Here is a 15,149-nt window from a genome sequence, read left to right as displayed (position 1 = left end):
GAGAAACCCTAATTGTCTCGAAAAATCCAAAAAAATAAAAAAATAAAATTGTTTTTCAAGAATTTGTTTTACTCTATGGCAGATTAAAAATACTACTTCTGAAGCAAAGACACGAAGAAAAATCATTGATAGTGAAGGGCCATATGTACTTTGGAAATATCTACCCTGCAATACAACAAATACTAAAGAAGTCACAGACTTAAAACTTCATTTTTTCTGAGATGGGGTTTCTCTGTGTAGCTTTAGCTCTCCTGGAACTAGCCCTTGTACACCAAGCTGGCCTTGAACTCACAAAGATCCACCTGCCTCTTCCTCCCTTGTGCTGTAATTAAAGACATAAACCACTAACCCCCGCCTTGGGTTGATTTTTAATGAGTTTGATTCCACTTCCTTTCTGAAATTTTCAGTTGGCACTTTACTCAGCACAATCAGGGGTGTAACTGAGGGCAAAAGTATGATACTCTTTCCTCTGATAGCTTTCTAATGAGAAATAGGTAAAATAATGTTAGATATTTCTCTGTTCATTGTGGGTGGTTTTTTTAAAAATATATTTAGACTATTGAAGAAAATATTTGTCTTAAAACAAAGATTTTATTTTTAGTATGTTTTAAAATTGTCTGTGTAGCCCCGTGTGGTGGTGCACGTCTTTAATCCCAGCACTCGGGAAGCAGAAGCATGTGGATCTCTGAGTGTGTGTGTGAATTTTTTTTTTTGCTGTGGATTTGCACACATGGTTACAGCGCCCATCAATGCCAGAAGAGGGCATCAGATCTCCTGAATCTAGAGATTCAGGTGATTGTGAGCTCTGTGTGGGTGTTGGAACCAAACTTGAATCCCTCCGATGAATTTCAAGTATTATTAGCCATTGAGTGAACCATCTTTCTTGCCCCCGTGTTTTCCCTTTTCAGTATAGTAATTGCTATCGGTATACTACAACCTTGTATTATCTTTACTGATACAAACTAAAATGTCTATGAGAGAACAGGCGTTTGAATGGTTCTGTATAGGAAAGAGTTGTCCTGAAAATGAAGGCTTTGTGAAACATGAGAGACTGTTGACAGTCAGAGGAGCTGGGGGATGAGCATGTGAGGGTTCATTTCACCATCTTCTCTACTCTTTATGATTTTTAATTTTTCCATATTCTTGAGCCAATGAGATGAGTCAGTGGGTATCACTGTGTAAAAGTACTTTCTGCTTAGCCTGATGACCTGAACATAAAGCTTGGAGCCCACATGGTAGAAAGAGAAAATCAACCAACTTCCACAACTTGTCCTTTGACCTCCACATGCATACCATGTCCTAAATGCACCATACATACATATACATATATATATACATACACACACATATACACATACACATATGTACATATACATACATATGTATATATGTATGTTTGTGTGCGTGAACATTAAATGATTTGTAAAATTTTGCCACAGCTGGGCATAGGAAAATAGATCAGTGGTTATGACCAATTGCCATTCTTTAGGCAGACCCGGGTGCAGTTCACAGCACCTGTATCTGTTAGCCCACAGTCTTCTGTAACTCTGGTTCCAGGGTATCCAAAGTCCTCTGGCCTCCCAGGGCATCTGCAAGCACATGGGGCACATAAACTCACACAGATACACACATAAACATATAAATTAAAATGAATAAATCTTAATTTTTTTTCTTTTTTTTTTTTAACCACTCTACCAATGTATTTTTCCATGTTTGTTTTAGGAGCAAATGTGAATCGAACCACAGCTAATAATGACCATACTGTACTGTCCCTGGCTTGTGCAGGGGGTCATTTGGCAGTGGTGGAACTGCTTTTGGCTCATGGGGCAGACCCTACTCACCGTTTAAAAGTAGGTAACTCAAGTGGTTAAGCGGCTTTATGAATTTCGCATCTTGAACTTCGTAAAATTACCATATGTAACTTGTATTTGTAATGGCATTCTGAGTATTAGATCTCTGACTTAAATGGAAGAACACTGTTTGCTGTTAAATATTTAATATGCTTGTACCTGAGACCTGATAGCTTTCTTAATGTGCTTATGTGTTTCCTTTCTTTATTTATTCTTTTAGGATGGCTCAACCATGTTGATAGAAGCAGCAAAAGGTGGCCATACCAGTGTTGTTTGCTATCTTTTAGACTATCCTAATAATCTACTTTCGGCCCCTCCACCAGATGTCACTCAGCTAACGCCCCCATCCCATGATTTAAATAGGGTAAGATTCAAGGTTAAAGCATTTTATATTTTTAGCTATAATTTTCATTAAATACGATTATCTTTGTTAAGATGAAATTTGTATAATTATGCCAAGGCCATTATATATTTAGCCTAACATTTATCTAGATTGATGGGTTATAATTTTTTAAAATTATGCTTAGAATAACTGGAATTCATAGCTACTTTTTAAAAAAATCAGAAAAAAGGAGAATAATTTAATGTAAAAATATGTCATTGTCCGAAGTGGACATTGACATGTGTCCGAAGTGTTATTCGCTTAACAACTCTGCAAGTTATTAGTGTGATAATGAATTGTGTACTAAAGAAACAACTTATCCTTTCTCTTAGGCACCTCGTGTACCAGTTCAAGCACTGCCCATGGTTGTCCCACCTCAGGAGCCCGACAAACCACCTGCCAATGTTGCTACTACTCTTCCCGTTAGGAATAAAGGTCAGTTATACTTCTGAGATTTTTTCTTACATGTCCAGGTGAAATTAAGAATACAAAAACTAGCCCCACAAAAATTATTTTTCACCAACAATGAATTTACTAAGTTGGTACCATTAACGTTTTGTTTGTTTGTTTGTTGTTTTAAACCAATGGGAAAAAAACTTTCTGGGAGAGAAGATAGGTATTGAGAGACTCAGGAGATCCAGGTGCTCCTTTTTGATGGAATTCTGATTATGCACTATTTCTTCCAATGAGTAGTCATTTTTATTCATGTTAAGTTGGATACAGTTGGATGACAATTCTGATCATTTTTATTTAACATACCTAAGTCTTTGTAGTGACATGAGGCATAAAGATTAAGAAGTTCGATCAAATATTCAAATTCAATTTTAAGAATTCGTTTTAACTAGGTTACTTTTTCCACAACTAATAATTTAAAGATACGTAAGATACACTTGTTATTTCTTAGAATTCCAATGTCCATTTTTTTACTTGTTTATATCATACCATGCCTGTTCTTAAGTATGTCCCCAAACATGACACCTACCCGTTGGAATCAGTTTTTATTTTGAAAAGTTTTACATGAAGAAACTGTGACTTTTGCATCTTGATTTTGGCTACCTGTATTCTTATACCAACAAGTATGCTAAATATTCCCAGCAACTCTTTTCAGTCACAACCACTAGCCTGTCTTGGCATCCTTTTCAGTTGGTTGCTAACCCTGTTAGCCAGAGCAGCCTGTCTCCCTGGCTGTCAGAAGGTACGGAGGATGGCGTAGTCCAGCAACTTTTCTATCAGGGACTAAATACCAGTTCTCTGTTGGCAAGGTAGCTGTGTGACTGTGTGAATTCTCCTTCCTTTGTCAGTCTTGAAGGTGGTAGGTCCCAACAAAGACATATTTTAGTTGGATTTTAGTTTCTTGGTTACATCTCAGTGGTTTGGGCATTCTTTGTGTGTATGTGTGTGTGTTTATCAAAGGCACAGACATTTATTAAGTGTGGAAAATCTTGATGTAGACATCTAAATTTTCTCTACACCCTATTAATTTATTTTTCTGCTCTTATGATTTTTACATTGTGACATATGAAATACGTACACATAGTGATAGACTTGACTCTAACTGCACCATTTAGGTGTCGCAAACTTTCATCCCTCTGTTATCTTACTTTAGCCTTGTGGTGTTTATAAATTCTGAATTTTACTTCCAGAGATTACTCTATGCACATAAAATACATACATTATATATTTATGATAGAGAAGGTGGACTTGTGTTTAACTCCTTAAAAGTATATTTCACCTTCGTGGATATGATACCTTGGTGCATAACTGTTGGCACTAAACCTCCCAACAGTAACTCTGTAATGAGGATGCCATTCATGTGCACTTCTGAGGGGGTTTCTTTTTCACACAGCTGCTTCTAAACAAAAGTCCAACAGCCATTTGCCAGCAAACAGCCAGGATGTACAGGGTTACATCACCAATCAGTCTCCAGAGAGCATTGTAGAAGAGGCTCAGGGAAAGTTAACAGAACTGGAGCAGAGGATAAAAGAAGCCATAGAGAAAAATGCCCAGCTGCAGTCCTTGGAGCTGGCCCATGCTGACCAACTTACTAAGGAGAAGATTGAGGAGCTGAACAAAACGAGGGAGGAGCAAATTCAGAAGAAACAAAAGATTCTGGAGGAACTGCAGAAAGTAGAACGAGAGTTACAACTGAAAACTCAGCAGCAGCTGAAAAAACAATATCTAGAAGTTAAAGCTCAAAGAATTCAACTTCAGCAGCAACAGCAACAGTCTTGTCAACACCTGGGACTACTTGCTCCTGTTGGGGTTGGAGAACAGCTTTCCGAGGGAGACTATGCACGGTTACAACAAGTGGATCCTGTTTTGCTTAAAGATGAACCTCAGCAGACTGCTGCTCAGATGGGTTTTGCACCAATCCAGCCTCTGGCGATGCCTCAAGCTTTGCCTCTGGCCGCGGGTCCCTTGCCTCCAGGGTCCATCGCAAATCTTACAGAACTTCAAGGAGTGATAGTTGGACAGCCAGTACTGGGCCAAGCACAGTTGGCAGGGCTGGGGCAAGGAATTCTCACTGAAACACAACAAGGGTTAATGGTAGCCAGCCCTGCTCAGACCCTCAATGACACGCTGGATGACATCATGGCAGGTGGGTTTATATTGTTATGAGCAGGTATCAAATATGATTTGCTTAAGGACAGTAAGAGTGTGCCAGAATATTTTTTTAACCATTACTCAACTTTTGAGAACTATTTTTGGACTCTTGACACATTATATTTTTAGAAATTTTAGTTTTAAGATCATCTCAGATGGCTATAGGTCAAATTAAAGATTAGTTCATACAATAAAAATGACCAGTCTGTCTGTCTGAGCTTGGAATCCAGGTTTTTCAGCAGTGAGTTGAACCTTGGCTTTTACTTTTGGTTTTTGTTTTCACTTTAAGTTCAGAACACTGGGGTTGGGTTTTGGCATTTTTGCTTCTGTATTCACACCAATAAAAGAAAAATTGATAAAAGTTGAAGAAAAAAGATATTAGGGTATATTAGGAAGTCTATTTGTCATAAAAAGAAATACCTGTGATAAAAAGAAGTACCAAACTTCATGATGACTATTTAAGAACAAGCAAACAACAAAACAAACATGTTTACAGCATTAATAAAGTACCGAGTAGAGTCTGATTCTACTGTATGTCAGTGATTTTTATCCCCTGTGAATATTAATGTATAGTCTGTTTCTGACTGTATTATGGGAAGGCATGTTCCCCCAACAGTATGGCAAATGACATGTTTTCAATGTGTAGCCACTATTCTAGTAAGGGTTGCAACTTGAGAAGAGTTTTAATGCTGCTTCTTTGGGTCTGATTTTTATGAATTGTGTAATAGTAGGGTGTGATTTCATAGGGTTGTAAGTCATAAAGAATGATCTGTTACCTAAAATAATTTTCCTTCTTCAGGAAGGAAGATTGATAAGGAAGGGAAAGGGGAGAATAAAGGGAGTAAATAGTTGTTGAATTTTGGTAATTTTCTTTTGATTTCTTCCCATTTTTTTTTTATTCATTTGTCTTTACCTGGATGATTTACTCTTTCTAATTTTAAACTATTTGAGAAACATTTATTATGAGGAAGTCATACATTACTATTAAGTTTTTTTTATAGAAAATATTCTTTCTAGCGTTTAGATTTTTAGGTTGAGATAATTCAGAAACTGAGATGAACAGGTAATGAGGTAGATTTTGCATTTCAAAAATTGGTATAGTTTCCCAGCCCCTCTTTTTTTGTATCTTCTCAGTAATGTGTGATAAGAAAATCTCTGCTAATCCTACAAGTAACATAACTTACACCAGAATAATGGTTAGTAATGACTAATAATAAGAGTTGTAACAATCTTAATACAAGTATAGATTTCTTTTAAGACTTAAATCCCAATTAATCATCACTAACTGGTTATGATATCTAATAAACTTTAAAGACTTTAACATTGTATGACAATTAGCTCATAGTAGTTATAAATCCGAAATTGATACCATGGCCCTGGCCAGTAACTTAAATCGTAATTCTCTGTTGTATCAGATTTACAAAGGATTATGGAGTTAAGTATTATTTATTGATGAAATGAAGATTTGGAGCGTTCTATATAATGACTGTTGGAGAGTTTGTTTGATGTGCTCTCAGTATACCTGATGTATTTGAGCATAGTTGTCAACAATTTGCTGATTGTAAAATTTTTGAATTCTGATGAGAATAATCAGATGTTTGTAAATCAGCTTTTTTAAATTGATTCATTTATTTCCAGAATTTCTGTCTTATGTGTTTAAGGTGTTTCTTCATAAAATTTTTTTAGTTTAATGAACGTAAGATTCTAGGGATTATGATAAATTTGCTACTTTCTAAAAACACTGCTATATCATGTTCTTCTTTGTGGGTAGAGAAACATACTCAGCAGAAAAAGAACATAAATGAAAGAAATCTTACTGTCTTCTTGCAGATGACCCCTGTCTAGTACCTCATTCCTATTCACATGCTCTACATGTGTATGCACGTTCAAGCAGACAACTTTGTTCTGGATTCTCATTGTTGGAATAACTTCTGATCTCCTTGTCCTCTCAGTTGACTGAGGGTCATTTCCACTTCTTATTTTTGGACTTTTTGTGTAACACAACCTCATTTGGCCGTCTTTCCCCAAGCACCTTTGTTCCTTAGTTCTCATTTGTTAGGTTTCCTGTACCAAGCTCTTCTTCCTTCTGATACTTAGCTGGCCAATTCTTCAACCTTCCTTAATCACCAAATAAAAACTAGGCACTTGTTTAACCTGTCCTAACACGAACCTTTGTTTTGTGTTGATGAAATTTTCCATTTCTGCTGTTGAAACTTTTCAAACCTTCCCTAAATTGAATTTCAAAATGTTAAGAAAAAGAAAAAAATTTTTTTAGAACTATAATTTTTTTCTGGACTTAGATTTTTTAAGCTTTCCCTCTTATCTCTTTAGTAAACGGTTGAACGATGAGCAGTCACTTACTCTTTATAAAACAGTTTCAAAGGAAATAAGGTTTTACTCATCAACTTTAGATGAGTCTCATCGAAACACCCCATCTGAACCACTCAGAGCAAGAGAGCTAATCTCAGTAGGTTCTTTAAAATATACTATTCCAGTTGGAATGTGGATTAAAATGTAGACATCTACCAATCTTTTAACCCATTTTAAATTAATAGAATAAAAATCACCAAGGGCCAAAGAAATATAGCTCAGTTGGTATAAAGTTTGTGTTGTAAACGTGAAGCAATGAATTTATCCCTAGCATTCCATGAAACCAGTGGTGCACTCCTGCAGTCCCAACACTTGGTAGGTTGAAGGCAGTAATAGCAAAAATTCAAGGTCTTTTTAAACATGGAATCTATCTTAAGAGCAGTGAATTTTACATGATTTTTGTTTAAATTTGTGTATAGGATAAGAATATTCAAAGAAATTATTTAATCTTAAAATCTATATATGCTCATGTGGGCCTGTAATCCTTGCAATCAGAGTTAGACTTGGAAGATCAAGATTACAAGATTGAAACCTTGTAATCAATATTATCAAATAGTATTGGAGTCTTTAGATAATTAGTAGCACCTGCTCCTTCCTCGTGATCTGGTTTCTTATTCAGATGTTTTGTTTTGTTTTTTTGTTGTTGTCGTTGTTCTTTGTTTCTTTTGACTTTTAAGTGAACTAAAAATGTACGATTATAGAATGTGTGTGGCTATAATGTACAGTGTATGTTTGTGCCTGACCTTAAGATTTTATGTAAAGTAGATTTTTTAATTGATAGTCATGTTTATAACTGTTACAAGATCAATTTCACTAATATTCTTGGCGAGATAAATTATTTTGCCTGGTTTCAGATTCAGCTGTGAATCTATAATTGTTTTCTGTCTGCTGTAGTTGACAGTACTTGGAAAACACACATCTGCACTCTATTCAGAGATGATTGTCCAGAAGTTACTGTGGGTGACGAGGAAGATATGTTCACACATTAGCTGCAGAGCTGAGTTACTGGGAGAACAAAGTCCCATAACATAATCTTGTCTATTGTATGCCTCTGTCTTTAGCAATATTCTCCCACCCCAAGTACATACCTAACTAGCCATTATTTAAATCATATATGTTGGTGAAATGAGATTACAGCAGATTCCTACATAGAAAAAAACGAATCCATATTGGGAGGATGACTGTAAATATATTTATTTCTAGCCTAATGTTAATTTTGTTCTAAGTCAGTGTGATTGCCAGGTTGATTGTGGGACATTTTATTCCTCTCGTAATGTAAGAAAAAATATATTATCTGTGTGAGGATTGATTTTTTTTTTTTAAATTCTTGAAAAGAAACGTCACACCAGGGCCTTCAAAGTTACTATTGCTCTGTTGTGTTTAGTAAATATGTGGTGTTTGAAGTAATTTGACTTGAATCTTCCATTCTAACAGTGAAGTAACTTTTATTTGCTCTACAGTACAAGGAGGTGTAAAGTTGGCAAAAAAAATTTACTTTCCCCCCTTTTATTCTTATTCTTGAGTATTTTATCATTTATTTCTTTTCTATGTAATATTAGTACATGGAATATTTTTGTTTTCAGGTATTATGGATTAAGATTTTATGATTACTTATTAAAAGAGAATTTGTCTTTCAGATGGATTATTGTATAGGAAGTGGATTATTCAATATACATTCTAAGTTGGGGCTGTCCACCAATTAAAAACATTCAGAAAATTAGTTATTAATGTTATAATAGTGTCTTACAACCATTTTGATTAAAAATTTTTTTTAATTTTTTTAAAGAAATATTTCTTTTCCTAACAATGTTTGGTCCTTATTAAGTGCAGTTATTTTGTTCAACAGCAGTCAGTGGAAGAACATCTGCAATGTCAAACACTCCTACCCACAGTATCGCTGCTTCTATTTCCCAACCTCAGACTCCAACTCCAAGTCCTATCATCTCTCCTTCAGCCATGCTACCTATCTACCCTGCCATTGATATTGATGCACAGGTAAGCTCCACGTTAGGTCACTGGAACTCCACCACCTTTCCATGTTAACCTTCAGTGGTCCTAACTTATTAGACTGCATTGTCTCAGACCCCCGATACAATTAAAGCTCATCATCCATTTTTTAAAAAACTGCCAAGGCAGATATGGTGGCTCACATTTAATCCTATCATTTAGAAGTTTAAGGCAGAACTACATGGGTTCAAAGCCAGCTTGGGCCTTCATAGTTAATACCAGGCCTGGCTGAGCTTTAAAGATTACTTTTAGTTTAGAAAGTACTAGATGTAAAAGAAGTAGTTTATGTAAGATTAAAAGGAAACCACAGCTCTGATCCCAGCCTTTGAGTTACGGGGACCATGAGTTCAAGGTCAGCCTCAGCTATGTAACAATTTTAAGCTAGTCTAGGCTACATGACACCCTGTCTCAGTAGAACAAAAATTAAGGTTGGTGTGTATTTTCTTTTTTGTTTGTTTTCGAGACAGAGTTTCTCTGTACCTTTGATGCCTGTCCTGGAACTTGCTCTGTAGACCAGATTGGCCTTGAACTCACAGAGATCTGCCTGTCTCTGCCTTCTGAACTCAGGGATTAAAGTCATGTGCCACTACTGCCTGGCTGTGTATTTTCTTAAATAGTTCATGGATTGTTTATGAGAGAAACTGCTGAGACTTGAATTCTAGATCAATCAGGTAATAAAGTTCTGGACTAACGGAACTTTATGAACTGTATGTTTGTATAAACTTTATGTCCTTAGTTGCTTGAGACCCAGCCCAGTCTGGCTGTAATCCTAGGAATCCTCCTGAATGCTGGAGTTACAGGCATGAATCATCATACCTGACTTTATATCACTTTTAAAGATTGTGATGGAATTACATATGGTTTGAGAAAATATGTTGTGAGTTTATGCAATTTTAGCTGATAACAGAGTCCATGGAGGGAATAGAAACACTTTATTTTTTTGGATTATCTGAAGGAATATGTATATGCATGGAGAAAGATATTGTTATGGTTTACAAAGCTTGAGATCTATGAAGAAAGGAGTTCTATTAAAAATATTTTGATTCCCAACATTGAAGAGCCAGAGACAGGTAGATGTGAATATGAGGCCAATGGGGCCCGCATAATGTCTTAATGTCTCAATAAATAAATAAAATTTAGTTGATGCTGAGTGGCAAGATTCCTCGGTGGTTAAATGTGCTTGCCACCAAGACTAATTAGCCTCACTCAGTTTGATTCCTGTAACCCATGAAGGGAAGAAGAAAACCACCTCCTACCAGTTGTCCCCTTACCTTTTATGTGTACTGTATTGTGTTCTGTCTCTCTCTCTCTCTCTCTCTCTCCATAACTTGAGCATGAAGTCCCAGGGCTTGAAAAGGGCCAAAATGTGGCAAGCTTGATGTTTTAAGTCTCTAATCCTAGTGCTTGCAAGGTAGAAGTCAGGCTACATAGTAAGACTAAGGCCATCCTGAACTACAGAAGACCTTGAATCTAAAAGAAGGAAGGAAAGGCTAAGAAGTATGAGGTAGGAGAGACTATTTAAAAGGTAAAGTAAGAGAAAGAAAAAGTGTGCATGTTATAGTTATTAATATTTTGTTTAATAGGAAGTATATGCTGTTACGACTTAAACCAGATTTTTATAAATTTTTATTTCAAGAAGCATATGTATATACCATTAAAACTATATACTTCCAAGTTTGAGAGTTTGTTATTTTATTAAAGTGTTTCTTAGTTTATTGTTTTATATTTTGGTTTTTATTTATTTTTAGATAGGGTCTCAGTCTTTAGACTAAGCTGCACTTAGTCCTAGAGATCCACCTGCCTCTTTTTCCTAAATGTTGGGATTAAAGGCGTGTACTAACATGCTCAAGTTCATTTTGTTTTAATTTCTTTATGTGTTTGTTTTATGTGTGGGTGTTTGAATTGCGTGTTTTTTTTTTCTTTTTTCTTTTCTGTGTACCTCAAGCATGCCTGGTCTCTGTGGAGGCTAGAATTCCCTGGAACAGCCAGCCTTTAGCTGCCATGTTGGTGCTGGGAATTGAACAGTGGTGTTCCACAAGAGCACAAGCTCACGTAATCACTGAACCCTCTTTTGTGTCCTAAAGTATTGCGGGGAAGTATCATAAAGAAATTACCTAATCTCCTAACCATTCCTGTCATTTCATTTATTTGTCACCTTGCTTGGCTAAGAAGGAGGAAGACTAGGAGTCAGACACACAGTTGGAATTTCTCTATTTTATTTTTTGTTTCATGTGTGCTTGTTAGCTATGAGTTCTGCCCTAGTTTGCTTGAACTCGTGATCTTTTCCATCTTTGTCTTCTGGGTAGGTAGAATTTCAAGTGTGAGATATTGCATTCAATATGATACCATTCATGCTACATAGCCTCTTTTAAAACTATGAAATCCATTTATTTCCGTTTATTTTTGATCAAATTGTGGAATTCAATAAAACCTGGCAAGAGATATATATTATTTCTCATGAGATTTTGATTTTGAGACTGTTGGACTTGACTAGAAGTATGTTCTAATTTTTAAGGACCAAGAATGAGCCCTTACAGGCACAACAGACACACGTAAGATACAGGAATCTAAAAGAAATCATTTTAAAACCCTGTCTATCCGGTTTCTGTATTGAAGCTTTTTTAAACTTCTGTTGCATTTTTGCTTAACACGAGTTATATTTGAGTGCTTATCTAGATACAGAAAAATTCCTGTATGGGGGGGAGCAGTCAAAATGATAATTAATGATTGCACTTCTACCTGACTTAAATTTTGAAGTTAATTTAAGGAATTTGCTTCTGTGCCAAGCAGGTATCTCAATAAAAATTTTAAGAATGCTTTTCTCTCACTTTTTTTCTGTAAAATCCCTCTAAAAATATTTGATACTTGTAGAAGGAGCTGCTGGCTGCATTCCTGCCACCTGGCTCCCAGCCGCCTGGTTAGCTTATGCCCTGAAATAACAACACACAAATTGTATTCATTTAAACACTGCCTGGCCCATTAGTTTCAGCCTCTTATTGGCTAACTCTCACATCTTGACTAACCCATATCTAATAATCTGTATGCCACCCCGAGGTCATGGCTTACCAGCATGAGTCTAGCCAGCGTCTGTCTTGGGAAGAGGAATCATGGTGTCTGCCTCACTTCCCTTCTTCCCAGCATTCTGTTCTGTCTACTCTACCCACCTATGTTCTGACCTATAAGGCCAAGCAGTTTCTTTATTAATTAACCAATGAAAGCAACACATAGAAAGAAGACACTCCAATAACAGATACTAAAGTAAAAATCCCATGAACCCTGATATCATTAATATTTTTGTGTATAGGACGAAACTGATGGAAGACACAAATGGAAAACTGAAATAATATCTGACTGATGAGCATCTGTAAGAGATTCAACACTCTTTCATGAGATAGAGAATCTTTCATTCTAATGATGCTATTCAGATGTGCAGAAGGTGTATTTGAGCCCTAGCACAAACTGGGCAAAAGGTTTCATGGCAGTAGATAAGATGGAGATTAACTTGGGTACCCCTGATTTAATTTTTTTTTTGATTGTATGAAATTTTATTGACTCACTGGGCGATGGTGGCGCACGCCTTTAATCCCAGCACTTGGGAGGCAGAGGCAGGTGGATCTCTGTGAGTTCGAGGTCAGCCTGGTCTACAGAGCTAGTTGCAGGACAGGCTCCAAAGCCACAGAGAAACCCTGTCTCAAAAAAAAAAAAGAAAAAAAAAACAAAAAAAGAAATTTTATTGACTCTCACAGACACTAAGTATAAGAAAGGACTAGTTGTTTTGTTCATGCTCTTTGCTATCATAGGTACATCATATATATGTGACCTGCTTGTCTTTGTTATTCTCAAACTTTTATAAACTTTTCTCGAATTAGAAGTAATGTTAGAAAAGTGAATAAAAAATAGTATACATTATTTCCATCCCCTAGTATATATTCAGAGGTGTAGGTGGGCTGGGAATGTGGCTCAGTTGGTAGAGCACTACCTAGTATATCCAGAATCCTGGGTTTGATTTCCCCAGCACCATATAAAAACTATATGATTGTTTATACCTCTAATTCCAGCACACGGGTTGCGTAAGGAAAATCTAAATTCAATGCCGTCTATTGGTACATAGTATATTGATGACTGCCTGGGTTACATGAGCTATTAAGCTTAACTTGTTATGCATCAAGACTTGAATTATAGCTGAATGTAAATTATAGTTGGACATAGCTCATTTCTGTGAGCCTAAAATTTAAGGTTTGAAATAGGAGGATAATCTGAAATGGTGGAGTACAAAATGAGACTCTTGAATACTACCTCCTCCAACTCCTAAAAGAGTAAAACAAAATTAATGAAGTTGCATTTTATCTTCAATTGTCTAAAGTTACTTAAATGTTTTTCTATATTCTTACCGATTTTGGAATCCAGATAATACGTAATGAGGAAATGAGGACGAAATTAACTATATGAACTATCACATGCTGAGAATCCCAGCATTTGAACATCTGAGTCTGGAGGCTGAGTTGGATGGTGGTTACCTAGCCTGGCATGAATAATAAGACCCTGTCTCAAAATACAGCAGTTGGAGAGATGGTTTCTAGCACCCACATGGCACTCTAACTCAGGTTGTAACAAACTGCCTCTAACTCAGATTTCAGGAGAATTCATTCCTTTTTCTGGCCTCTTCAGCACTCAAGTAAGGGACGTCCCAATGGCAGCCTACAGTCATAAAGATACTATCTCATAAAAAATGTGCTAACACATTCAACTACTACTTTATACGAACTACTTTCAGAAACATTAAGTTTAAATTTACTGATTACTCTCATTTATTTGATATTCTGAAGTGTTACTCTATTCCTTAAACTCTTATATAGAACCTGGCTATATAAGATGAAATATTTGAAATTATGAAGATTTTCCCTTTGCGGGTATGTATCAGTCCTTCCTGGTTTTAAACGTAACTAATTTAGGAATAAGAGGTATACATCCTCCATAATAAGTTTTCCACCTGCATAATAATTAGCTCATCAAAGGTTTTCTTTTTTTCTACAGCACTCATATTTTGTGATCCTTTCAACTAAGTCGTGTGTGTGGCCATATCACCTGCACGTTTCTTCTCTCACTTAGTCATGTAAATAATTTATTAGGTGTTTGTTTTTGAGACAGTTTCTCACTGTGAAATCTTGTCTGTCCTGGGATTCACTATGTAGACAGGCTGGCCTCAAACTCAGAGATTCCTGCACTCCACCCTCAATCTGAGTGCTGCTGCCATGCCCAGTTGTTTTGTTTTGTTTTGTTTTTTACACACCTCCCTTTTCCCCATTTCTTTCTCTGTTTGAGACTTTGCCCTGGGTACTTGATAAAGGAGTAAAATAATTACTTTACCTGTGTCTGATGTTAAGTCTTCTAAGGATCCTTCTGTGCTCTCCCTTTCAGACACTCTTGTCTGTCTTTCTGTTCGCTGTCAGTCATTGTTTATATTATACTATTTTTACCCATGGGCTATAACACAGAACTCTTAACAGTTTGGAATTGTCTTAATGTCTTAGGGGACAGAGCAATCTTTCTGAACTTTAAGTTCTCGTATTATCTTAAAAATATTTGTTATTTACTTCAAGTTCTTACTGTAAAAATGGAATGGGCCTTCTCATTTTTGTAACTAACTTTGCTTACTTAAGGAATTTGAAAACCCTCGTTGCTCAGCTTAAAAATATTTTTTTATTTCTTAAAATGTATAGTTTAATAAGCTTTATAAAAATAGCTTGAAATTAAATTCAAATCGACTCTACTGTAATTAACAAGATCCTGTAGGATGACAGATACTCACTTTGTATACCTGAGATTATGGAATAGAGCACTTGTGGAAAGTGATGCATTTATTTATTTATTTATTTATTTATTTATTTATTTATTTATTTATTTATTTATTTATTTTTGGGTTTTCGAGACAGGGT

At 35.9% G+C, this 15,149-nt stretch overlaps 1 protein-coding gene across 6 annotated transcripts in view; it reads left to right on the top strand.

Moving 5' to 3' along the window:
- The window catches only part of Ankrd17 (ankyrin repeat domain 17), a 152,953-nt gene that overhangs the window by 89,233 nt on the left and 48,571 nt on the right, over window positions 1–15,149 (top strand). For 3 of the 6 annotated variants that reach the window (XM_026785099.1, XM_005359470.3, XM_026785101.1), the window contains exons 12-16: window positions 1,723–1,850; window positions 2,071–2,214; window positions 2,565–2,667; window positions 4,079–4,831; window positions 9,053–9,201. In XM_026785099.1, the coding sequence (XP_026640900.1) occupies window positions 1,723–1,850; window positions 2,071–2,214; window positions 2,565–2,667; window positions 4,079–4,831; window positions 9,053–9,201 (1,277 nt within the window). The remainder of the gene's footprint in view (window positions 1–1,722; window positions 1,851–2,070; window positions 2,215–2,564; window positions 2,668–4,078; window positions 4,832–9,052; window positions 9,202–15,149) is intronic. The other 3 variants (XM_026785100.1, XM_026785104.1, XM_026785102.1) reach the window with 3 other exon arrangements.

The sequence above is a fragment of the Microtus ochrogaster genome, linkage group LG1, assembly GCF_000317375.1.
Source record: "Microtus ochrogaster isolate Prairie Vole_2 linkage group LG1, MicOch1.0, whole genome shotgun sequence".
NCBI lineage: Eukaryota > Metazoa > Chordata > Mammalia > Rodentia > Cricetidae > Microtus > Microtus ochrogaster.
Note: the sequence above shows the minus strand (reverse complement) of the source record. Positions and strands in the feature narration are given on the sequence as shown.